The 27,581-nt window shown below is 39.9% G+C and overlaps 1 protein-coding gene across 1 annotated transcript in view; it reads right to left on the bottom strand.

The window, feature by feature from the left end:
* Positions 1-27,124, bottom strand: part of LOC141331478 (transducin-like enhancer protein 3-B) — a 36,222-nt gene extending 9,098 nt beyond the window's left edge. Inside the window, exons 1-14 of the mRNA XM_073836541.1 lie at positions 26,786-27,124; positions 26,112-26,314; positions 25,306-25,406; positions 25,002-25,065; positions 21,735-21,779; positions 15,537-15,599; positions 15,348-15,452; positions 9,567-9,771; positions 9,384-9,400; positions 2,143-2,262; positions 1,385-1,435; positions 1,145-1,297; positions 601-733; positions 299-477 (exon numbers count right to left, since the gene is read on the bottom strand). Coding sequence (XP_073692642.1) covers positions 299-477; positions 601-733; positions 1,145-1,297; positions 1,385-1,435; positions 2,143-2,262; positions 9,384-9,400; positions 9,567-9,771; positions 15,348-15,452; positions 15,537-15,599; positions 21,735-21,779; positions 25,002-25,065; positions 25,306-25,406; positions 26,112-26,135 — 1,260 coding nt within the window. The 5' untranslated portion in view covers positions 26,136-26,314; positions 26,786-27,124. The remainder of the gene's footprint in view (positions 1-298; positions 478-600; positions 734-1,144; positions 1,298-1,384; positions 1,436-2,142; positions 2,263-9,383; positions 9,401-9,566; positions 9,772-15,347; positions 15,453-15,536; positions 15,600-21,734; positions 21,780-25,001; positions 25,066-25,305; positions 25,407-26,111; positions 26,315-26,785) is intronic.
* Between the last annotated feature and the right edge of the window lie 457 nt (positions 27,125-27,581).

Here is a 27,581-nt window from a genome sequence, read left to right as displayed (position 1 = left end):
GGCTTTATTACAGACCCCCCAGACAACTGTGTTACTTCCCATGCCATCAGCACAAACACAGAGATGCAGAACAATCGCAGTACAAATGCAAAAGGTAATATTTAACCGGAAAGCTATCCTAACAGCGTATGCATGCGAAGTTTGCCTCCAAGTTATGTAAAAGAGCTGCTGAAGGCCATTCCATATTAACGGAACAGGAGGTGTGTGAGACGGAGTAAGAAAACTGGAACAGGACAACAAGCTTCTGCAAATCTTTAAGAATGTACATGTAATTAAAGAAAAAGACAATAAGTCTAACCATAGGCGAGCGTCCATAGGCGGCAGCGGCTGCGGCACTCATCTGAGGGGAGATGTGTAGGCCAGGGTAAACACCTGGACTGGTCAAGGAGCCATTCATCTCTGGGTGGTGACCCATCATGGCGAACGGAGCCCCATATGGCGCCGCAATCGACAATGGTGTGCGTAGGGCAGGTGCCGCTGAGAATTAGGAAGAGAAGAAAAGCCAAAGTTCATAAACGCATACTCACACTTACAGGTTTGGCTGTGAATGTGAATGCTTGATGAATGGACAGCTATGTAACATGCATATTTGCTACTTACTCAGTGCTTCCATGCCAGGTGGTTTTCCGGGTATGGGCCTGAGCCCAGGGGTGTTGCTGGTACCTGGGGTGGGAGCGTCGTTGCGTGGGGTGGGGGTGTTGGACTTTAAACCTGGGGTGGAGGACTTGTCGTTCTGCAAGATGAAGGAACAGAGATGGAATTAACAGAGCTAAAGCTACATACCACAAATGCTCAAATCCAGAGAGCTCTCTCGCACTAATCCAGTCAAACACTGACAGCTCATTATAGCTGAGGAGGATAAAGCTGAACTTCAGACCGAACCTTTCTGAGACCTCATCCTCTCGCTCATCTTTAATCACTCTCTCTTCTCTCCTCTTCCCCTCTGAGGCTAGCTAAGCGCATTGAGATATTAGCCAAGGCTAGCGGCTAAGCCGCTGTTTGTCTGACAGTAGCTGATGTATTCATGTTACGCTTCAAACTGACATTTACACTGCAGCTATAAAGCTGCAGAGAGGAAAAGGGTTTTGCAAATGTGCAGAGACTTGACACCATAAATGCCCATCCTCTATTCCCTAATGCTTACATGTGGGTGGTCCTTCACTTTAGAAGAAGGGGTGCTCCCAGAGGAGGCCACAGAAGCCGGGCTGTTGGGGGCATCTTTCTTCAGTGCTCTGGCCTTATCAAGTCCATTCTCTGGAGGAGAGTGAGACGGGCTGACCCTTGGAGTGGCTGGATCCTACAGCAGGAAAGAGAAATGTCAGTCACATACAAAAGAGTAGTAGTTTTCCAAGCAAAAACGGAAAACAGATATACTAGTTTTTACCTCGTTGGACACATCCACGACCAGATCGTCACTTTTGTCGCCATCACTGTCCTGTAGTGTATAAACAACAGTTATAAAATTGTGTGATCCAAGAAAATAATGAATTTCTAAAAATAACATGGACATGAGAAATACCATTTGGCTAAAACACAGCTGGCTGTGAAAGTTGGCAGTATGAGCACAATCATAAATTTATAGCATGGCATAGACAGCTTAATATACAATTCCATTCAAAAGTTTGGGGTCAGTAAGAGTTTGTGTTTTACAGCAAAAAAACAGCAAAAACACTAATATTGTAACAATATCAATCTCACAATAATGTTGTGATATAAAGTCCACGTTACAATATTTATTGCGATATTTAAAAAAAAAAAAAAAGAATTGTGAAAAAATTTAAATTTTGTATATTAAATTAATTTTTTGTACATGTTAAGTTATTCTATCTAATGCACTTTGAGAGTTCAAAATTAAGAGTTCCAACCCATGTTCTTAAATAAGAAAACTTAAGTCAGAAAAAAGTGAATTGACTTCTACCTGAACTTTAAAGGAAACTCAACCCTTTTATTTGTTGTATATTGTCTCATTCAAACATTCACACTGGTGTTTTAGGAAGCAATACAGTAGGGAAATCACAATAAACAATCCCTAATTTCAACACTTGAAAGAAATATTTTGAATTTGGACTGCTAGCTGTCAGCAATTAATACTGCACTTTGACAAAATGAATGCCCATTTAAAAAAAATATACAGAATCTTACATATCGGCTCATGTTGTCCTTCTCCTCCACTCTGCGTTTCTTTGGGTCCAGACTGTATTCAGATGAGCCTCTGTGTTTCTCACTGGCCCTCAGGCTGTCTGATGGTGATACTGAATTATTCTGTTTAGAATGAAAAAAAAAAGTTGATCAGCACAAATCACAAATAAAACTCATCACACTTAATGTTCCCTTGAAATAATGCTGCATTTATAGAACATGTACATTTTGCACTCTGTGTCTAATCAATAATTCAGTACAATGTAACAGACACTTTAGGTTGAGCTCATTAGCTGCAGACAGTCAGCTATGCTCAGGATGGCCAGGGCTTTCAGCAGCACAAATACAAATATCAGAGGCGACACAGGGCCACCGGCGGCTTTGAGCGAGCCATGTGTGTAAATTCCTCGCTCGTACAAGGTAAACACAGAGAAGCGAGGGGGTTAAGCCCCAGGCCCTGTTAGATCACCCCGTACTCCCTGGCATGGAGAAAAGGAGAGAGCGTGGGGCCTGCCAAGCAAGCAAGCCCAGGCCCCATGAAGCAAAGCAGGCGGGACAGCTGAGCAAACTATCCCTGAAGAGTGAGGCCTCTAAACCAGCCTGACCACAACACACTTCAAACATTCTGGGCTAACCTTGCAGCCCTGGGCAACCTGCACCAAGCATTACGCCGCCAATGCACCAAACTGGACAGCAGGGTCAAGCGAAAACCGATCCCTGCGGCATGGAGAGGGGGAAAGAGAGAACACCACAGTGAAACGCAAACACCAGACCAGAATAAACGGCCCCTCGCCCGAGAGTTAACCAGCCAGACGACAGCTTGTTTTCCTACCCTCCTGCACATGCCTGCCCCAACTAAAACATAGCAAACAGCCACCCTTTCACCACAACTAGTGAGCCTTAAAAGCGAGTCTATGTAGGCCACTTTTACTCCCCGGCTTTCTGCCAAGACCACTTGCTGCATTTACTGTAGAGCTACATGATTAATCGGAATAAAAGTGAAATCGCAATACGGCTTAGGGCGATTATGAAATTGCACATGCTGTGATTGAATTAAAAATAAATATGCGCAATGTGTTTCGAAGTGTAGATTCCTGTGTACAAGCAAGCAGCAGCCTTTCAAAGTGGCATGTTCATAGTAAATGGTGAACTTCACAAACTCTGCATGAGCTTTGAGTTTGGATCACTTATATTGTGTATTTGAAAACACAACACACACCAATCATTAGGGCACTATAATTTCAGCAATGTGGAAAATGCAGACGGAATCGTGGAATTCAGTCATAAAAACGAAATTGACTGTATAGCACGGAATTTGCCAAATTTGGGGAAAAAAAAAAAAAAAAAAAATCAAAACTGGGTCAGTACACTTAAATCAAAAGGCGATATGTAATAGCGTCTGTGAATATTAACCTGCAAAAAGACTATTTAAATATGAATCCTGCATGTTGTGTTTCTGTATTAATAAATGGCACAGATGCAGTTTTGTTTACTACACGCATACTGAAGCACCCGTAACGCTTGCAGTGTTTTCATCCTCTGCTTACTCAATATATCAGTACAAGAACATATAAACAATCTCTAGAACTGCTCTGAGTCAGTTCATGAGCATTTTAGCATTTCTTTTTAGAAAAACTATCATCGCATCATATATAAACAGAGGTCCTTCACAGCAACCTGTCTAAATTAAAGTTCAGAAAAAATTACATTCAAATGGAATTCAGAAAATTAAAAAAAAAAAAAAAAAAAAAAAACAGTATTTGGTAAAAATGCATTTCATAGCTCCTTTAATATGTAATTTGAACTTTTAATAAATTGCTGTTAATTTGTGTAAGTTTCATGACTTCATTAATTAGAAATGCTTTCTGATTAATATATATATTTTTTAATTTAACCATTAAATTAAAAAAAAAAAAATAATAATATATATATATATATATAAGGAAGATGATTTAGGGCCCTATGAAATGACTTTTATTTTTTCCCCAAATTCTATATATATATATATATATATATATATATATATATATATATATATATATATATATATAGAATTTGGGGAAAAAATAAAAGTCATTTCATAGGGCCCTAAATCATCTTCCTTACAATTATAATGAAAAGCATTTATGAATCAGCTGTTGTCAAAAAAAAAAAAAGATTTAAGGGTTCCTTACATTTTTTTGTCAATATTTGAAACAATAATTGAAAACAGCAATAAATATTAGTATTTCTTTTTTTCAGTTGTTCTGTAAAATAAAATAACTGTTATTATTTTACAGTCAATTACAACAACAATAATTTAAGATTGCAAATGGCAATAATAAAATTGACAAACTGTGAAGCCCTCCAAAAAAGCACAACAAACCTGAAGCTTCTTTTTAAATAATAATAAATACTACATTTTTTTTTTTTTTTTTTTCTTCTCCAAATCCTACGTCCTTACTCTTCTGTATTTGGTGGTTTCAAAAAATGAGAAGGAATATTTCAACTAAACTTAAACTGCATGTAGGTACCATAGGAGAAAGTCACAACAGAAAAGACAGGAAAGGAGAAAGGAAGAGCAGCTGGAGCCACATAGCCCAGAATGCACTGAGAGTGGCAGCGGCTGAGTGGCGCTCCCTCTGTGAGCACGGCTGGGCAGACGGGCACCATCTCTGGGCCAGAGAGTGTGGCACTGCCAGTGCATGATCTCAGTGCCAAGCCCACACTCTCGGTCTGACTGACAAACCTCTATTCATGCAGAGAGAGAAGGGGAGACAGATGAAAAGGAGGATGTGGCCGGGCCAAAGGAAGTGATCTCCAGGCAGAAGGAACTCCATGCTCTCCTGGAGGCAGCACAAAGGAATCCCGGCAGCTTAAACCCCACTCACAAACACTCTACAACAATCTCAGTGTTGCTTTTGTCAGCACTAAGCAGCCCATTTCTCTCCCCACCCCCTTCTTCTGCTAATCCAAAAGTAATAAACAGACCTAGACTGCTCTCTCAGCCTGACAGGGGAGCGTGTATGTGTGCGTCTCAGCTGCCGGTTTAATAGGCTGACCTTTTAAGACAGGCTTAACGTGACTCAATATGCAAAGTCAGAGCGCTGCTATCAGATGACCCGTGACAACAGGAAGTCCTGGCGGGCAGAGAGCAGGATGGCCGCTGCAGCACTAAGCGCTAATCAGCAGCAGAGTCTGATTTCTGCAGGCATGACTGCACCCATTCACACTGCTGCCCATTCAACACACACATACACAAAACTCCTAGGGCTGCAACTAATGATTATTTTAATAATCGATTAATCTGTCGATTATTTTTTCGATTAATCGATGAATCTTTATTCAAAAACAGAACTAAAATCTTTAGAAAGTGCACAAACATGTTGCTCCTTGAGCTGTTATAATAATAATAATAATAAAATAAAATAAAAATGGACTAACACAAAAAACATACACATGTATGCTTTAGGGTAGAGCAGGGCACAAACTAACGGGGTTAATTGTAACACACGTGGTTTAAATATTTCCACACATGCTAGCATAACCAAATTTACTGTATTTACTAGTTGCCATAGCAACACTATGCAGAGAAAAAAAGAGCGCCAAAATTCAAAAGCCTTTTAAAGATATCGCTGAATATTTATTTTACCATAGTAAAAGTACATTTCTGGCTGAAGTAAACTTTTCATTTCAGTTTTTGGTATTCATTTAAAATTAGACAAATCTGCTATTATTTTAATCTCCAATTTGTTATTTATCAGTTTAGATAGTTTATTAATGCTTCGCAAACCAGCAGAAAACCTGTATTATATTCCAGTGGCGCAGATGGGAAACGTTGTAACACTGTGTGACAATATGCCCCGCTGTTATTAAACTATGCTATTCTATGACATTAGCGATGCAATTTACACCATTTACTTCTAAGGATTTTGATAAGAAACCACAAAAAAAGGTGAATAAAGGCTGACAATCAATGTTTAATGTTCAGAAGTTATTATTTCAAGAAATGTAAAGCATTTTGGCTGGTTTATGTGTGTGGTGTTCTATGAGAGCTGTGTGTGGAGGGAGGGGAGTGTTCTTCTAAATGTCTAAATGTGTTTTATCTATTAGTCCACATTGTTTTGAACTACTGTACAGCTGTGTGTTGCGATCAAGGCCGTTCCAAGCATTATTGCGCTGTGTTCATTGTCAAACTCCAAAATTAGATTTTTATTAAAAAAAAAAAAAAAAACGTCATTACTTTATTTGAAAAAGTTAACACGTGTTTTATTGACAAAATATTTTAGTTTGCTGTTTTTTTTTCTCATTCGATTTGATAACATTTTAAGCTGTCATATGGTCGTGTTACAACGTGGCCCTCACGTTACCTACGGGGCATGTTGTCTTGTTTCACTTCCTTTCTTTTGAGGTAAATAACGAAAAACGTATACACTGTAAATATGAAGAGCAGCAATATATTTGTACTAGACAAGTGTGAAAATAATGTGGATAAAAACTGTGCCAAATATATAGACTTTTTTTAATAAACTAACTAAATAAATTATAAAAATACTATCAGTCAAGACAGCGGCTTGCTGTGGTGTACATGATGCATTTCCCATCAAGAAGCCTCTCAAATTAAATTCCTCAGTGCGCATTAAAAAAAGTCATGTGAACATTCGTTTCTTATTTATTTGGTTCCTATTTTTTTTACAATTAAACTTTGTGGAAGTTATTTAACAGTTATTTATTTATTTTTGTTAAGAAATTAATCATTCTATGTTTAATATAGGCTAAGTGAGCTTGTCCTACTGTTTTGTTGTTGTCCATTCAATCAATTGACGCCGAATTGACGCTAATTCGAAAGTAAAAGTAAAATGCTTACGGACATTTACAAGCTTTTAAAAGCGAAGAAAAGTGTGGAAACGAGAGAAAACTATCCCTCAACCTTTTCCCTCGGTGATACCGGTACTGCCCGTGTTGTCACACGTCATTTAACCGGTGGGGAAATTTCCTCACAGTCGCATCCCTACTGCTCGCCATTTTTGGATGGAAACACTGCTTATGAGGCGCCGAACTCTGCTAGCATCAGTGCGCGAGAGAGACCGAGTGTGTCCAGTCCGCTCTCAATTTTTTTTTTATATATATATAATAATAATAATAATAATAAAATGTCTCTGCGGCGCGCATCACAACGAATCGATTATGAAATTCGTTGCCAACTCTTTTAGTAATCGATTTTTATCGATTTAATCGATTCGTTGTTGCAGCCCTAAAAACTCCATTGCCAAGTCAAACCTTTCTGCATATCCAGTTTAAGAGGCAAAATGGGGCAATCCAGCATTTGGGAGATAGGGAGACTGTAAGTGGTTCTATGAAAACCGCAAATAAACACGACAAGAGATATGCACAGAGGGACAGAACGAGAGCTGTAGAGACAAAGAGACAAATGAACGAGTGAAAGAGCAGTTAACAAAACTGATTAAACGAGGCACAAGGAGAAACAAAAGGAGTAGGCAATGAGATATGCTTGAATGAGTCAGGTTTATCTGAGCCAGGAGGCACAGACATGAGGAGTGGGTGAGGACAAATCCTTTAAGACAGAGAGAGAGTCAAAGTCTTTTTTAATTGTGATGAAATTATAGCGCCGCTAATCCCTGGCCTGCGCTTTTGCGCATTTTTTACCTGGATTAAAAGTTGGATTATACAGCAGGCTCCTTTCTCTTTTTTATTATATTTTTTTTTAAAGGCTTAGTGTGGCCTAATGCTGCCTGCTCTGCTCTCCTCATGCTGTTAACGTGCCGCTGACTTTCCTCCTCATCAAACATCAGGACTTAAAGGAATAGTTCAACAAAAGATTTAAATTCGGCCACAATTTACTTCATGTCGTGGAACACAACAGGAGTCATTTTAAAGTACTAGTTGTGTTTTCCATACAATCCAAAGCGAGTTTTTGTAGTTTGGCGGTAGTTTAATAAGTTTTATAACTTAAAAAAAGTCGTTCAAAACAGTCCATGTGACATCAGTGGTTCAACCATAATTTTACGAAGCTATGAGAATACTTTGTGTGCAAAGAAAACAAAAATAATGACTTTATTCAGTGATTTCTTCTCTCCCGGGAAAGTCTGCCGCCATTATTGAGAGCACCACGGCATATTCACGCAGCTTTATAAAATTAGTTGAACCACTGATGTCACATGGACTATTAAACAATGTCCTTACTAGCAATAGCCAAAATTACATTGTATGGGTCAAAATTATAAATTTTTGAATGCCAAAAATCATTAAGATAGAGTAAAGATAATGTTCCATGAAGATATTTTGTAAATTTCTTACCATAAATACATCAACACTAAATTTTTGATTAGTAATATGCATTGCTAAGAACTCCATTTGGACAACTTTAGAGATGATTTTTCTCAATATTTCAAAGATTTTTTGCATCCTCTGATTCCAGATTTTCAAATAGTTGCATCTCAGCCAAATACTGTCCTATTATAACAATATAAGTATAGACAACTTATATTTATTCAGCTTTTAAGATGATTCATAAATCTTAATTTAAAAAAATGTCCCTTATGACTGATTTTGTGGTTCAGGGTCACACATCTTAATTTGCATTCCTAGGATGAACAAAGGTCTTACAGATTTGGAATGACATGAGGGTGAGTAATTAATGGCAGAATTTTCATTTTTGGGTGAAATATCTGTTTAAATGCATTTCACCATGCTGAAATGTTGTGATCCAGGGTATCTCACTAAACACAGAAGAAAATCCTCATTCTCTCATGCTGCCAGCTTTGTAAATACACTAGCAGTGGTGTTGTTTGACAAAAAAAAAAATTGGAAAGGTCTGAAGCAAGACGACATTAGCATAAACATCATAGCTCAAGTGACTTACTGACGGAGAAATGCAATGCTCAAGGCAGTTATTTTTTGTTGGACAGGTAGGGAATTGCTGTGTAAACCCCTTTCTAAAACTCACTAAGATAAGTGTAATTTGCGTCAAACTTAAGAGACAATTTTGCTGATCTTGTTCAACAGACGGCTGTGCACCATTGTGGCATCTGTACTTAAAGTACACCAAAAAAAGAACAATGCGAACACTTGCTTAAACTATTGAAAGCACCTAAAATAGACACAGAAATAAAACCCCATATGACTCGTGTAATGCCTTCTGCACCATACAGTGGTTGTGTAAGAAACAGATAAAAACTGTAGTTTTTGTTACGCATTTTAAAAAAAACAAGTAGAGACAGATATGGAAAAATGACAGAACTCACCGTGCTAGATTCCCGCTCTTTATCCAAGGGAGAATGATGGAGTCGTTAACAGAAACAGATAAAGAAAAAAAAAAAAAAAAAAAAACACCAAGTCAGCATTTACATTTATTTTCTTACCAAAGCATGAGCGTACCGCTTCAGGACATTTGTTTTTGTTTTCACTTGACTGCATATGTGCATTACCTCTGTGCTCCAGATCATGATGGTTCTTCTCATCTTTGACGGGCAGGTGCGCCTGGCTGCCTAGAGCTCCCAGCGCCAGCAGTCCTGACCCTGAGCCTGTGACTGGAGGGATGCCTGGGGGCTGCAGCCCCGAGGGGTGAGGGGGCAGTTGGACCGGGGGTCCGTGGGCAGCGTGAGAAAGGTGTTGAGCCTGGAGCTGCTGCTGCTGTCAACACACACACACATACATCAAGTGGGTCGGAGGGAAAAGGCATATGGACAGCATACACTGAATAAAGGTGACTGGTTAAGCCCCTCTCTCTCACAGGATGCACGGAGAGGAACATTGGCACCCTAACACCTCCATTAGTGGCTGGATCAAAGCAGGACACTCTTCACAAGGACATGTCCTCCTTGAGCTCAGCAGGAACGGCTCACTCCGACACATACTACAGATTTCTAAACATGCACTGCTCTTAAACTACACTACTTAACATGCATCTTTTTTGCAGCAAACCAGAAATACACAAAAGCTTGTCCAATTAAATAAGCTTCGAATAGGATTTATGAACACTCCTATATAATCAAGAAGCAATATTAAAATGAGGGTGCATTACTTTCTGGTATTTGTTTTCTGAGTCAATATGTACACACATTCATTCACATACAATATACACACACACACACACAGTCAAGTGACTTAAGCAAAATGTAGGTAAACATCAAATAAACGGCATCCGCCCATAATATTTCAGAGAAAGTTTACACATAGGTCCGTGGTTACATCTCCTAGGCTACACCACTCCTCCATGCCTTCTTAACAACAGCCAATCAGACAAGCCATTCTCTGTTTGTGTTAATTTAATAGTAGTTACACGTGGTGTCAAAGCAGTGGCTGTTTACAGCTGAAAGACGAAGATGTGATGATGCAACAAGATATAAGATTATTAAACGTGCGTTGCATTGTGTGATTTTAGTTGTATCTGAATCAAATGTGTCTAACATAAAATTTAAGATTTTTTTGTCTTCATCTAATACTACAATTAAAGCTACATTTCTCACCGTACTGCCCTCATTTTTGGATTTAGCTAGACCTTTTGGGTAAAATATCTCCATCCCTTTTGATGTGAAAAGATTAGTATGAGTCCAACCACAGACTACTCAGAATGGCCACTGCGGTGGGAGCAATAGGTGCAATTTTCGCCTTAATTCCCACAATTGTACACAGTAATTATATAATTTATCAACAGACTAATTTTGCTGGATTAACTGTTCTGTGACACATACATCCAATGCCTTCCCAAATCTACAGTAGACAGACATGCCCACATTACTAATAACTGTGAAACCCCATATCAGTCCACATCAGTACTTAACTAATAACTCAAACTAAGCCATAAAGTGCTTAACCAAAAACATACATTTAATTTAAGATACTCAACCATTCAAAAGTTTGGGGTCAATATGATTTTTTTCTTTCTTTCAAATGATCACAAGTGACAGTAAAGACATTTATAAAAGTTACAATTTTATTTTAAATAAATTCAAATTTTAATTTCAACTTTTTTAAATGTGATAAATCACCATTTTAGAATGATTCATGAAGGATCATGTGCCATTACAGGAATAAACTACATTTGAAAAAGTATTCAAATAAAAGTTAATGCAAATATATTTACACATTGTTTTATTTCATTTAAGCAAATAAATTAGGCTTAAAAAACAAAAAAAAAACAGTAGTGCATGTATGAGTTGTGAACAGATAACTGCCAATAATATAAGAAATTTAGATCTAAATCCGTTATGTTTCCATGCAAAATGTAGCACATTTAGTTAATGCATTCAGTTTTTTTTTTTTGAGAAATCAAAATATGTCTGAGCAGTCCTGCAGTGGTCATCTTAATGTAAAGAGTGCTCATAAATGTCTAATATACATTTATAAACCTGCATGAACACATACTATTCTCGAAGTAAACAGCCAATGCTTTGACACCAATGACTAAAGGAAGCACAATGCAGAACAAACACACTAGATAACACTGAGAAGCATTAGGGTCTAAAAAACACTGGGGTCTCCACTTCAAAAACCCAAATATAACACACACAGAATCTATCTTTAGCAGTAGCACTGACCATCAGAGCAGGGTAGACAGCATGAGGCTGCTGCTGATGAGAGAAAAGAGACGAGCATGTCATTACACGCTCACACTGCTCACTCATGAATAACACATCACCACTTCACAAATCCACCCAGGCACATGAATGCTGACCAACACTATTTCAGCAACGAAGGGCGCTTTTGGATTTAAATGTGCGTTTCTAACCTTACCACAGTGTTGAACACCCTTAACCATCCTAGTAAGACACACTGATCCCTATTAGTCTTTCGCTAATAGCATAATAGCGGCAAATAAAACTGGCTAAACACTCGCCTTTATTGTTATAAGTCATGTTTTGAGTCAGACTGAGGCCATTTATGCTGCTAGTGTGAAATCTGAAATGCAAATGAATAGAAACAGTATGCAAAGCGAATCTGGTGTTCTGTATCTAAACAAAGAGCAAACCAGAAGCAAACCTCAGCCGCTAAAGTTTTACATAAAACAAGCATTGCAATTTACAGTGACTTCTACATTAGCTTTTCATGAAATTAAGGACCGGTTTGGGTTTTATTATCACACCTGTATTAGACCGAACCTTTTCATATAAAGCATTTTTAAAAGTCATCAATTCAACTAACGCAGCATTTAATACCAGGTGTAAACAGGGATAGGACTTCTCATAATCAGGTCTTTAAATGTGAGGTTAATTGAAATATTTAAAAAATATATACATTATTACTACTATTAATATAACACTTATATTACTAAGATACACAAGTGTAATTGCTACTCATACTGTTGCTTTTTTGGCACATTTACAGCATCATTAACATAAAGACCTTGTCGGCTGTAACTTATTAGCAAAGCCACAGACATGTACAGCACTGCCACTTTAACAGGTCAGTGGTACCGCAGACTAAAGCTTTCATGGGCGTCTCTTCTCTTGCTAACCCACTTATTTGCCTCTACCCCTCCCTGTGGATATCACTCCCTCTCACAATGTCTCCCTCTCCTTTCACAATCTTGCTTCTCCTCTCTTTCTCTTTCTCTCTCTCTGTGCCAAACGCTGCTGGCTCCTGATTAACAGTGAATCTTTAATGACCCCCCTCCCCCTCTCCGTCAGGGCACACAGATTGATCTCCTGCCATCTCACCAGCCAACAAATAAAAGCTTGTTTTTTTTTTTCCAAGCCTGTGAGGATGTGCGCGAGAGTGTGTGTTAATTCCTGCAACAGTGCGGCAAGTGTCTGCCTGAATACATCTATTTATCCACCATCATGATGACCATGTGACTTGCTAAGTGTGTGTATGTGTGAGCAGAAGCAACAAGCCCTGCCCCCATGCCTCCCCCGCCTCTCGCCAAGCTGCTCTGCTGAATGGCTAGCTGTTAAATGATGGAGCCCCGTCGACAGTTGCATTCAGGCAGATTCGAGGAAGCAATTACCTTGAAAACAGGGGTCAGAGTCTTGGCTCATTTGCCTTAATTGAATTCCAATATCTGGCTCTGGCTGTCCTGACCCAGCTCAGGACCTCCTACCCACTAGCCCAGCCCAGGCTAATCAAACTTGGATAGCCACACTCACCACAGGAGACACGCTAAGTACTTTTACATCCAATAAAAGTTTGATTTTAGTTACTTTGTAGACTCTACTAAAACGGTTGTTTTTGTTAAATGAAAACGCTTAAGGACCATTTACATCAAAAAGTAATTAATCGCCTTGTTTTGAAATGCAAAGCAAGCACACTAGTTTGATATTTAGTATGCTTGTAGCTTGTCTGTTAAGCATAGCATTGTGTGCTTGCTCTGAAAGACAGAGGTGACACAATGCAGATTTAATCCTTCAAATAATACACACTGTGCATATATGGACATAAAGATCATGTCTACAAAAACATGATTAAATGCATGTGTAAGAGTACTTCTGTTCTTAATCTACTGCATAATTTAGATTAAACGCTGCATTAAATTATCTCTGGATTAGAATCAAACACACTGCCTGACAGAATGGCTTTTCACACTTGAAATGGTTAACCCTGGGTCATTCCAAACCCTGGGTAAACAAAATCCTGGATTATCTTGATTCACGTTTCGTACTGCTCATACTTTACCCAAGGTTAAAGGGATAGTTCACCCAAAAATGTAAATTCTGTTACTCATCCTCATATTGTTCCAAACCCGTAATAATTTAGTTAGTCTTCGGGGCACAAATTAAGATTTTTTTGATGAAATCCAAGAGCTCCCTGTTACTCTATAGACAGCAAGGGTCCTACCACGTTCAAGGTCCGGAAAGGTACCAAGATGATCAACAAAATAGCTTCAAAAATAGCTAGTAGCTTCACAAATTACAGTTGTCACTGTTCTTGGTACCTTTCTGGACCTCGAACGTGGTAGGACCCTTGCTGTCTATGCAGGGCCAAAAAGCTCTCGGATTTGATCAAAAATATCTTAATTTGTGTTCTGAAGATGAACAAAGGTCTTACGGATTTGAAAAGACATGAGGACGAGTAATTAATGACAATTTTCATTTTTGGGCAAAATATCCCTTTAACACTTAGTCCTCATCTTGTGTTACCAGCTGTACTATACGTTAACAGACTATGAATATAAGAATTAACTTTTTTTAACACTCTAATTCACACCTTTATCACCATTTGACATTTTCCCACTTAAACACTGTTTATACACGGTGCAGTGTTTCTGTAACTGTGCAAAGTATGATATGACTCACGTGATTGGTTGTCTGTCTGTTGCTAACTCTCTAGTTACAACATTCTAAAACCGCATTGTTTTACACTGCACAAGATGGTCAATGCAGGGTTAACACCACAAAAGCGGTGCTAACCCAGCTACTAAATTACAAGTGTGAAACCTACTTTTACCTGAAGTTAAAAGCTTTAGAATGAGGATGACCAAGGGTTAGGCACAGTGTGAACAGCCTAACACAGAAACTGATTAAATTTTCCAGAAACTTAATGCAGTGATTCAAGTAATGTTTGTGTTGCCCACATCAATAGGATGCTCCTTTACACAAGCTCTTTAAAGAATTTAACATGGCTAATCACAGAAAACCCTGACAGAATTAGACTTCTCCCTTTGTGTGATCAAAACAAGAGCTTAACTACACAAGCCTAAACATGTTTCTTTCCACATGCCTCTCAAACCCTGTGACAAACAGACACAGAGAGAGAGAAGTCCTACACGCACAAATGAACTCAAATGATCACAGTGACTAGACATAAAACAATGGCATAAAAAAGCAAACATCATGGTGTAAACACATGGCATTACAAATTAAAACAAAGTAAAATCAGACCATGAAGGGCAGGGGCAAATCTGCAGCAAGAAACTGATGGGACTAAGACACACCAACAATCCTGATCTCCGCCCAAAACACAAGTATCAACATCTTTAGCAATCACGGATTTGCCCTTGAACTGTTTAAGAGCTGTTGAGGTGATACGTGTTGGATTAAAAGGTTTTACAGTGGAGGATTACATTTGATGCATCACCTTTGACCCAAACCCCACCTGTGGGAGTAGGCTAGTTTATCTTCTTCAGACGCAAATTTGATTTTTATTGCTATATACTATAAATCCAATTGTCGTTTAGGAGCCAGGCATGAATGCATTAGTACACTGAGCTGCATGTGTGCAGGTTTGTCCCTGGCCCTGGTCAAATGAAGGAGAAAGAGGGGTATACACACGGTGAGAGGCAGATTGGGAAGTCCACGTACCCCGATGATGGCATTCAACTCTGTCATTGTCACTTGCTTAGCACGTTCAACAGCCTGTGCAACCTGCTGTTGGTGCTGGAAGAAAGAGAAAAGACAGCTCAATAAACAAAGATGCCACTAAAACAGCTCATTTTATAAATAGAAATGGAGAATATTTACCTCTTGTGACAAAAAAGGCATGATTTGAGCAAGAATTGCATTTAGCCGTTTGGCAATCTCAGTCTGAAACAGAAAAACAGAGACATACAAACAGTACGGTTATTAAATGTTGTCAGCTCTTCTCTAATCACTCAAATGTACTTAATTCACGACGGCACGCGCTCCAACGCTCTCACGTTACTTTCACTTTGCTGAATGCTCTAATCAAGCCTCGGCGCATCTAAACGAGGCATGATGGGATACCTCCAGAATTCCTGATTAATGAAGTAAAAACTTCAGAAACGTCTGTCTTCGCTGATGTTGCCATGTGTCTGATTCGGCGCATAATGAACACGAGGCTCTTTGAGCGCTGATATGGTGTGTGTGTGTGTGTGGCTCACAAAGCCAAACGGCGCTCCAGCACACTGCTACTGAAACAGATCTGGCCAAATCCACAGCTCTGCCAGGCCAAGATGGACAGAAGGCCTGCGGTGCCCATCTGGCCAAGAGATGGAGAGAGGGAAGGAGGGATAAAGGGGGGGGGGGTTGTCTGGCCTCAACCACCCCCCCACCCCCTCATTACCCAGACAGATTATTTCATTAAGATGCTGAAATATGCTAATGCTGATTTGGTGCTGGGAGATTAACGATGGCAATACTGAGCAATTACCATTTTTCCCCATGCTCCCATTCCAGCAGCGCAGGAGGCGAGGAACCGGAGCCCTACAGCAATATTCAAAATGACTTTTATTGATATGGAGAGACGGACAGGGTAATCAGCCAACATGCTCTGGTTCTCCTGCATTACTCACGGCTACCTGAAGCCCCCAAGAGCTATATTTCATCATGAGCTATGCTAACGCTTCAGGATGAAAAGGAGAGAAGGGAAAGGAGAGCGCGAGGGAGGGGGGGTGGGGGGAGAGGAAGTATAGGGCGGTGAACAAATTGATTATAGGTTGGAGCAGATGGCCCAGCAGGTGAGGGAGGAGAGAAATTTCTCTTTCTTTCACTGCAAGCCACATTCCGTTCGTTTCTTGGCAGCGTGACCTCTGTGCCTGTGGGAGGGTGCTGACCCTGGCACTCTGATGGATTCGGTCTCTCTTTAGAGCGGGTGAGAGTGTATGTGTTCTGACCTGTGATGAACTGTCTCCAGGGACGTGAACAAAGGATCTAAGCCCTCTCCACACCCCTTCAGAGTCATTGAGCTATTAATGCTTTTTCACCCCGGCTTTGCTACACAAACACACACTCCTTCGCAAAACAAACAATAATCTGTTGGTGTCTAACCGAAGGGAGGGAATATTCGAACATAAAAATGCTGCCTGCTCTCATAGACCGAGGTTCTTTTTCTTCGCTCACTCCATCAGTTCACCCCCCTCCCTTTGGCTTCCATTCCTGTATGCCACTCTGAGGTTGCCACAGCAACCGGTCCGCCCCTATCTCTCCCTCAGATCATTATGTAAATTGGAGCTCTGCTTGACCATAACAGGCAGTAAAATCATATTACGCGCACAGGGGCAGGTCATTAAATTGAATTTTCGGCCTGTCGATCAGATCAACTCAGCAAATTAATGTGGGATGAAAGGGGGCAGACGGGGGAGGGAGGCAGTAACGGCTTCTCTTTCATGGGTGGGGTGGGGTGAAGTGTGTGTGTGTGTGTGTGTGTGTGTGTGTGTGTGTGTGTGTGTGTGTTAACAGAGAAGATTGGAAAACACTACCCATCTGCCTGAGCCAAAAAACCCTGGTGACTGTCCAAAGGAGAAGATCTTCCACAGTAATTAACAGAAATGACTCTTCCACTGATATACGGCATGTGACTTGTTAATACACAACACTCCATGCACCACAGTATATAAATACAGGGAGCCGTAAGCACCTGCTTTAGCAAAACTGCTTCTTGTTGTGATCCCAGCTTGAATCAAAATGTGACTTGTGGTAAAAATATCTACATTTACATTTATAAAAAATAAATAAATATTTTAGGCAAGACACAAGGGTGAATCTCATAAAAACAAAAATGTGTGCATAATGCATAATGATTCTACAAATATGCTTTGATTTTCTGTGTTGTGACACTGACAATCACATTTTATCTTCTAATCTAATTATGCTACTAAAAAAACAACAACAGCATAATGAGAATTTATTCAATTTAGAGATAATTACCAAATATCAAAAAAGCAACAAAGTAATAATAAATTGAGAGGTAAAAAAAAATGGTGGGAATTTTTCGGTACCTCACGATTTGACTCTTGGGCTCACGATTTCCGATTTGATCAAAATTGTGCACACTGGTCATTTAACGCACCACCAGTATTTTGATTTAAAAACACACTAGTCAATAGTATGGGTAGCCCCCGATTCAGGAAATCAGCGTTTCCTAACTACTAACTTCCTAATAAATCAAAAATATTTTCCATTACTTCCCATTAGGGATGTGCCCGAATGCAAATACAATGTACGGAAAGGAAATGACATGTACTACAGAACCCCTAAAGAGAATAAATACCAGATGGGAGGCAAAAATATATTTCAATGTTTTCGTTCACAATTACATTGTTAGGTAATTATACTGTATATAAATTGCAGAGAGCATCAGAGAGCAGTTATTAATATGCGGGGCTTTGAAACTTGCAATCACATTTTACTTTCGAGATTCGCAATCACACATTCTCTTTATACTATGTATAAATGTACTATGTACACTATGTAAAACTATGTACTACGCTCCTTACTCCATTTATGTGGTAAGTGAAATTTTATATACTTTAATGTAACTGGCTAACACTAACAAGTGGCTAATCATAACGTTTTCTGTGCATTTTTCCAAACATTTGCCCTTGCTGAAAATGGCTCAGAATGTATTATTTTTTCCTCCATTGCTGTTGCTGTTTTGTTCCGACAACATCATGTTGTTATTATTATATTAACTAGAAAATCGATTGTTGAAATTTGTGAATCGATGTGAATTGCTAGAAGACTAAATTGCAATTCATTTGTGAATCTATTTAAAAAAAAAAAAAAAAAAAAAAAGTGTCAAGAAATTACCACAATGCAAATTATCTTTTTTTTTTTTTCGTTTCTTTCCCTTTTTGTGACCTGGACATGTTTTTGTGAGATTCACCCTTGATAGACTCCATAAAACAAGCCAAAACTTACCCACAAACTACATTAACCTCAGCTTAAACCACCGCACCATGGGATAAGAACAGAAAGTGCGGTATTGCTGAGTTCCAGAGGCGTGCCGTAAGCTACTAGAAGAGCTCCCACACAGGCTGATAAAAAAAAAATAGGGCACAGGGAGTGAAAACAAGGCCCTTCAGCAGAGAGAGGCTTTCTGCTCAGCTTCACAATCCCAGGTGCTCAGTGCTGTCAAGCAGCGTGTGAAGAGCTCTCACACACAGCCCTGTCAATGGCACGCCAGAAGCCATTTACCTGTTGCTGTGGGTACGAGCTGAGTGCAGGGAGACACTGATGAGGATTAAATATGCTGCAAAACAACTGCACACTGAAGGAGAGCCACTCACTGACAAATGAACACACACAGACCGCTACACTCCCTCTCTCTGTGACTCAATGAACAATTACACACAAGAGGGAGAGAAAGTAAGGAGTGAGTCTGTATAGTTGAACTTACATTTACATGCTCACTCAAACATAAAAAAGCCACATATAAACATTCCGATGACAGGTGAAGCCATCTTCGCAGATAAGAAACGTTAACAAATAAACCAAAGCACTCAGTGGCATTCACTCACTCGAGTTCATTCCTCCCTGCCTGACACAGGCTCCTCTGACCCTTAGCTTCCCTCGGGCTGAAAGGCTGCATTGAGCAGCAGCCGTCTGTACAGGGTGTCTCTGTCTTGCCCTCGCTGCATATGCAGCACAAATCTTGTTGGAACTGTTTAGTTATGTTTGTGTCTCTCTGTGCATTCATCTGCTCAAGACGGACACAAAGGACACAGACACGACCACCTGGTTCAGTGCACAGAGCTGAGAGACAGATGTGACCCAAACTTTACACACACACACACACACACACACACACACACACACACACACACACACACACACACACACACACACACACACACACACTTTATATTTAACACTGAAGATACAATGTGGCAAAAATGTCCTGTAGGCTTGCATTTGACACAGAATTTTAATATCAGGCATTATGTAAAAACAGATTATTGGTGCATTCCTAAAATAAAAGTAAAGAATACAACCCACACACATTAAACCTGTTAAGCTCAAACAAATTGTGGGTTTTAAACTAGATATAAACAGAACAAAACATTATAATATAACCCTGTCTGCATTCTGTTAGGAATTCACTGGCCTGCCCTGATAATGCAGGGACATTTTGTCACCACTAGACATCTCACTCACATGTACACAAACACTTCTGAAGAGAGACTGCAGTGTGCTCTGAGTCAGTTTGCTTTGGCTCAGAATCAAATCGACCATCATCACCTTGGCAAACAATTCCTGGAATCCTGAATAAATTATTCATCCGAACAAGTTCCCTCCCCGCTGCCAGTCTCAACCCCCCTCCTCGCTCTCTCTCACCCTCTAAGGCCACAGACTGAGCTTCACTTAATGAATCTGGCTTAGTGTGTGCACACACAAAGAACTGACCAAATACGGCCACACCAATGATAACACACACACACACACACACACACACACACACACACACACACACACACACACACACTAGTTCTGCATTCATTCAGCAGCAAGCACTTCAGGACAAAATGAGGAAGAAAATGAAGACAGAGGGAACTGTGTTAAACACAGAGGGACAGCAGATCAGGGGCCTCTGAGGCTCAGTAATTAAAGGGCTACATTGACAAGCACAGCCATCCACTTCCTGCCCCCACACGGCAAGCCCTCCCCCTCACGGTTGTAAAACTCACCATCCTGCCCCCAGGCTCTAATGTACCGCAAGATTAGCGCTGACCCTTGCACCATTACAAACTCTCGAGCGTGTTTACATAAAACAGTTATTTAATAGTACTCCGAATCTAGTGGATCCTGAAAGCACATGACAAATCTGGCACCTAGATGCATTTTCCTCCCTCTCCTTTCTTTTCCAAAAGCACTACATGAAGGGCAGACTATGTGTTATCAGACTGCTGTCATCACTAACTCCAGAGAGAGCAGGGAGTCCATGCTCCGATGAATAATTCATGCGTTTGAGTCCACTCAGTCAGAGCTCTATTGATAAACAAAAGAGAGGCTCTGAAAAAAAAAGCCAGTCGATTAACCTGTTTGCGCAAAGCCCCTGCACCTTCCCTTCCCTCCCTTTTCATTTTCTCTCCGTCTCTCTCACAGCTGGAGATAAGTGCCTGACAGAACCTTTCAGAAAATGCAGTGTCTGTGAGAGAGAGACATGTGGCCCAGACACACACACACACACACACACACACACACACACACACACTCGGAGTAGCTGATGGATTGTGCATGCTGTTCCAATTCACCACCCTCACACTGATACCATTAACCTTGTGAGGCCTCAGGGTGAGAACCATAAAGGGCCTCTTCAAACTGAGCCCTCCTCATATGACTATACATCATATCACTACTAATGACAGAGAGAGATAGAGAAATGGAGGAAATGGGGGTGTTGGATGGTCCCTCTTTTAAAATGCATCAATTTCGTAACCTCACTTGGTTACAAAACCCCAATCGATCAGTCTCAGACAACAACAAAAAAAAAAAACACATACAGGCTGACAACAATTAGGACAGCCAGCCAATTACTAAAAGAGGTTAAATAACATTTCCTGCTGGACGCAGCTGACCTATAGACCTTTATCTGGCTTGGCCTCGTGTTTATGCTTTTATTTTTAGTTCTGTTCCGTGCAGACGCCACTTTTTGCCACTTTTATTTATAGGGGTGGCATAGGAAACAAACAGAAAAAAAGGGAACCAAATCTAGAAATGAATTCAGACTTGCACAAGCCAGATTCAAACATGCACTAACCACCATGCCTCCAACTACTGTAATCAATTTAATCATATGTATCACTACTCAAACTGTGCGCTTGCGTGTTTGTGCACGCAATGCTTGCAAAACCCCTTCCATGTCATTATTATCTTTCTGACCAGAATAATTTGTCATGTCAGAAGACATGCACAATAAAAATGAATGAAACTACACAACGCACAATGAAAAGGAATATGGTGTTTGAGTAGATCACATACCTGTTTATGCATTTCAATGTTCAGCCCATAGGACATCTCATAATACTGCAAAAAGAAAAAATGAGAAATGCATTTAGCACAAAATCGTATAATGGCACTGACTACAGTAGTGCAAGACTATCACCCCTATATATTATGCACCCAATTAACACACACACACACAAAAAGTGTACACAAAACTAGGACTCAGATAATTGGCTGATTATAGGAGTGGAGAGCAATGTTTATGGATCTCTCTGGCAACATTTGTTTAGTGGGATTTACTCACTACTCGCATTTATGAATTATTGGTATTGAGTTATCTCATACCAGTTATTAAACAGTGGTTAACAAAAAAATATTGACAAATCTCTCCCTTTCTACACATTTATTTTCATTGAAAATTTCAGTTTCATCATAGGCATCTCTAGTCTGCCCATTCAAGAGAAAAGCAGTTTTCTATACTAAAAATAGACCGTTCATCTGAACAACTACTGCAAACATTTTTTTTCTCAGAGCATGGCTGTGTATTTCATTACGTTTATCTGGTAGTGGCCTTTTTACCACTCTGAATTCCTCCGAAAAATAATATTTAACAAAGGTGCTGGCATGTTGAGTCAATATCTACTGCATGTTCAAATAAGATAAGAGAGAGTAGAGCTTGGTTAACACTGCTCAACCTGTGCACTATTACATCACATCCTGATGGAATTCAGTTTCCACTCACTGGACTTCTAATAAGAGGTGTTCAGCAACACTAATATTAGTGTAATTCTTGAATTGCACACAAGGGTCAATATTGAGTGAAACTGCAATCATCCTGAAGGTTGATACCGTTTCATCTGGGTCAGGTCTGTATGTAATTTAAGACAAAAACAACTTGACACACCTCCATTAAATAAATGCATGTTTGATTTTTAATTAGTTAGCAAACAACATTACTGTTGTTTACATTCACTGCACATTATCATAATAAGAATTCTTATTTAATCTAAGGCTGGTCTCAGAAATGCTGTTTGCTCCAAATCCAAAGCATATTTAACAGAGCACGCCTGCCTTTCTCTCACTTGAATAAAGAGACACTCTGCACCTCGGGTCATAGTGGATGGAACAAGCTGCCTCCAGGGATTTTAACAACAAATAAAAACACGATTTTGACGATTAATCGGCACCGATAGTTGATTGGCGGAACTTTTCCGGGTTGCGTTCTTTAATGAAGCGGCTCACGCTCCGCTCCGCTGTCATAGAGTATTAGAACTTAAGTCCGACATCAATGCTTAATGTCAGGATTGTTACCATATTAGCCAGCAAAGTTGCAGATTTAAAGACATGATGTGAGAAGAAAGCAAACTGTGTTCATTTAGCCGACAGAAATTCTGCTGCGCCACAGCGCGCCATTCATAGTTTTACATTACATCATATCTGCGCCAAACCTTTGTTAATGTTCATAAAGGCTTGACCCTGGGCTGGAAGATTGAGTATTGTGCATTTAAGCGAAACGTTTGTATTTCTGTAGCTCTAATAAAGTCTGTATGCTTCATATAGAGCTATAATTTATGTTTTAGCCTTTTCTTCAGGCCGCTGAAGCATGGCAGTTACGCGCTTTATTTCACAATGCCAGTTTTCCTTGTTCTTATTTGATTTTAATAACTGATCAACAAAAATATGTATTAAAAATTGAGATAAAAATGATACAAAACGAAATTCGTTTAAGAAGGGATTTTCCACAAATAAAAACGTACTAAATGGTCAAAAAAAATGGTCTGATCCTCTCAAATTCTCCCGGCGTATTGCCGTCCAATTCATACCACGTCCTTTATGACATTTACAAATTACACAAACTTCTTTCGTAATAAACAGATTGAACTGAAACAAACACAAACAAATAATATTTAAACAATGTAAAACAGAAAAAAAAAAACTTAAATATCTACAAAAACATAGATCGCTCTCTCTTTTCGTTTGATCTGTTCTTTAAACTAATATTTGCCGCTTTTTTGATTATATTTGGTGAAATTAACTGTTTTAGACTTCCCCTTGAACTACACACGACGCGTCCTGTGTGTGTGATTGTGTGATACCTGAGAGTTGTCAGCGCAACGCAGCGCTGCACTTTTGCCCGGTTTCATTAAGAGTGGGTGAAAAATGGATTCTCCGATGCATCGCAATGATCCTCTCTTCAACGAGCTTGTGTTTTTCCCCGCATATGGCTCGTGCGCGCTAGAGACGCGGCGGGCTTCATTGCACAGAATTTGCACTGTGAGACACGTGCGCATTGCACGGTGTGTGCTTCCACCCGCAGTGTTTTACTTTAGATATGCTTTCTTTTCTGCCTTTTGGAATGCAGTACTATTAGATGCACTAAACTCCGCACTGACAGACTTTCACTTGCGCTTTGTTTTTGTTCGTCCTAAAAAGCTTGAAAGCGGATGCGGTTAAATGCATAAAATGCAATACTTTTATACGAGACTGATGTACAGTACACACAGTCAGTTATGTTTTCAGAGCAGGACAAAACATCTGATATATCGAAATAGATCTGTGCATTCGTTTGAATGAAGCCTGTTAAAGCAGCCACTGTCTATGTCACTATCTATTGTTTTAAAAAGTAGCCTGCTTGTATAATAAAAAAAATAAGTAAATTTAGCATGAAATAAATTTGATATAAAATGTAATTAAAGTTCATTTTAATTTTAAGTTGGAGGTACTGACATACAGAGATTCCAAATATAAACAAAAAGCATAGAAACTGCAATTTTACATATTGTTAAAATGTAAAGATTGATTCCCACCCCTTTACAATGAGCCCATTTGTAACATCAACTAAGATTGATGAAAGCTGTAGAATAGAAGAGTTGTTCCTTGTTAGAGTGTGGTAATTTAAACATTTACTGCTATATTGTTCAATTTTGAAGTTTATTTTGTTAACATTAATGAACTATGAAATAACTTTAATGATTAATATATTATTAATATTTGTATTAACTTACAAAGTAACTTTTTTAAAAATAGTAGAGCACTATTTTAGTTGCCTTTCAGTATCTATTTTCAAAAACTATCGGTTAATTAATCGGTATCGGCCAGTGTGGTCCAACCTAGCTATCGGTATCGGTAAAAACCAATATCGGTCGACCTCTAATGCAAACGCTATCACACAATAAATAGGGGTAGTGGACACTAAACACCAGCTCAGATAACTGGCTGCTGACCCTATAGATGTTTTCAAAGAAACAAAAGATCAACAGATAGAAGACGTCTGATTGGAAACAAACCGCTGCTTGCTCTTACCATGACATAATGTCGCTGCATCTCTGTCTTCTCATTGGCCAGTTTGTCATACTCCACTTTAAGACTGTAAGAAGAAAGACCCATAATGAGTTCTTAGCTCTAGGTGGTCACATAAACAAATCTTATTGACATATAAATGAGCATAAAACAGAATATGAAAATTTTACATATTATAATATTGTTACATTTTAGGGTTGCACTGATGCTACTCTTGATTTACACAGCACCAGAGCCACCTCAGAGTCTAGTAACAGGTGTGAAATGAATCACACACATAAGTCAAACTATTAACAGCAATATTTACCTGTGGTACTGAGCTTGAAGGAACTGGAATTCATCTTTGATCCTGTCACAAGATTCTGCTACAGTGAATTTAAAGCCTGGCTGACCAGGCTGGTGAGGTGCCTGAAAAAAACATCAATCATTTATGTGAACTGCTGCAAAGCATAAACTTTACATTACCAATACAGCCCAACCTAGTCACTGATGCAATATGCTATTACACCAACGGTGTTTTTGGCATGTCACTGTACCTTTGACTTCCTACCAACCACCATTACCAAAACAACCTACGACCTTCTCCATTACTCCTTTTACGGCAGTCCATAGGTCTCAGGTTTTACTTTCACTGTGTTTTTGAGCAAGTCGTGGATATAACCACGGGTGTCAATAACACATTTCATGCTTCCCGATTTTCGGGGAAATGATATTTCATTGGAGCTGAAATGCGGTTTGTGAGAAGTGCCCAGGCGCTCCCTCGAGCTCGGCCTGTCGGTGGTTTTGAGACTCTAGTGGGAACAGCCTCCAACACTCAGCAGCGGTCGGCGTGACACAGACGGGTCACTGCGTCTAAACAGCCCCGGAGAAAAACTACCAGCTGATTCCCCTTTTTTCCCCACTTGAAAGTAAAATGAAAACGCACTACTGTTCAGAGACAAGTTAACGGACGTCCAGAGGAGTGCATCCTTGTTTAGTTTGTGCAGAAATAAAAGGACGCACCGCGTGAGGGAAACGTCACGCGTCACAATAGTGCACGACGGTCGAAAAGGTAACGCGCTTTTGCGCGGAGCTGCCTGAACACAATGTATCAATATAATTTATGTTACTCACCGGATGCCGGCCCTGCGGATACATCTTGAATGTATCCTTTCTGAGGTGAAGATCCAGGGGATGTGGCGCTCTTCAGTAATCCGAGTAGATGAGCGAGAGCCCGTCCGTCACCCCTCCCTGCACTCGTGGACACACAAAGCCCAGTCCGTCCACCCGATCCACGCGCGTCTCCCACTCCTTATACCCGATTTAACCCCTTTATCCTTCACACAGCCGAGGAGCAAGACAAAAACACAGCGCGTTGGCTCATTATCTCCAATAAGAGTCAAGCATTCAGCTGCACGTCTGTTGTAAACACAGAATAGTTGTGTAGAGCGAGTCAAACACACATTTGCTGCTTGTCATCTGCGCTGCGAGCTGCGACTAACAAACTGCTTATGAGTCTTCTCGCAATAACAAGATTACCTGACTGCTGTTTGCTAGAATGTACCCCAACAAGATTACAGAACAATGTAAAACACGCTAGATAAGACAAAGCAACAGAAGCCCAATCAACTCGATAAACGGCTCAGAAATTATACACTTCGAGTGTCGAGCCTCGAAGTAAACACGGCAAAAGCAGCTTTGCAAATTACAAAACGGGAACGGAGAAAAAGCACGAAGAGTGCCCAATTGCTACATAAACACAGTCTAGATTACAAGTGGATTCTTTTGAAAGTTATCTTCCGCGTTACCTTTCGTCTCCATAAAATCCTTTTCCCCGAATGTAAATATGGCAATAATTCCTTGCACCGTGGAAACGTCGAAGTCCTCCAACTCGTGACCTTATTACGATCAGTATTAGGCGCTGGTTGGGAATCAATCCCAACCCTAGAAAAGCAGCGCCTACAATCGCTTCGAGAATGTTTCCTTCAGTTAAGACTAGGCTCTCGCTTGAGCACAATTCGCCGTATTCCGGTTGTTGGTAAATTCTCCCAATCCCTATTTGCTTGTTTGTTTAAAAACGTCTGATTGTGAAAAGTTTGCCTCGTACGTGCCAGCCGCTCGCAATCGCTTTGCCTAGTTTCCCCAACACTCGCAGTACCACACACAGACTGCCCACTGACACGCGGGCTCAACTACCGCGAGAACAACCTAACGCGACCAATCAAATGTCGAATACGACTTCACCGCGTCTGACCAATCAAACTCGGGATCCCCACGTGGGGCACGTCTGATGTGCGCGTGCTGATTGGCCAATAAAAATCTGACCTCATGTTCGCCATTTTGGCTCTAAATAGGTTGCTTTCCCCGTAGACAAACAACTTACATGAGCGACGATTGTTCGAAGTCTAGCCACCAACTGAAATCTCAAAAGATAATTTGTAGCCTAAGAAATACATATTACAAGAGAAATTGTCTGTTGCGCTTCTCTTCACTGATTTATGAGCAAACGAAAAGCAGTTGCATTAAATTTGGTTATACTTGCTTTGACGTTTCATAAAAAATGTGTCAATGCCATGTTTTCAATACACTGCGAATCCATCACTG

This window comes from Garra rufa, chromosome 3 (genome assembly GCF_049309525.1).
Source record: "Garra rufa chromosome 3, GarRuf1.0, whole genome shotgun sequence".
In the NCBI taxonomy this organism is placed as follows: Eukaryota; Metazoa; Chordata; class Actinopteri; order Cypriniformes; family Cyprinidae; genus Garra; species Garra rufa.
Note: the sequence above shows the minus strand (reverse complement) of the source record. Positions and strands in the feature narration are given on the sequence as shown.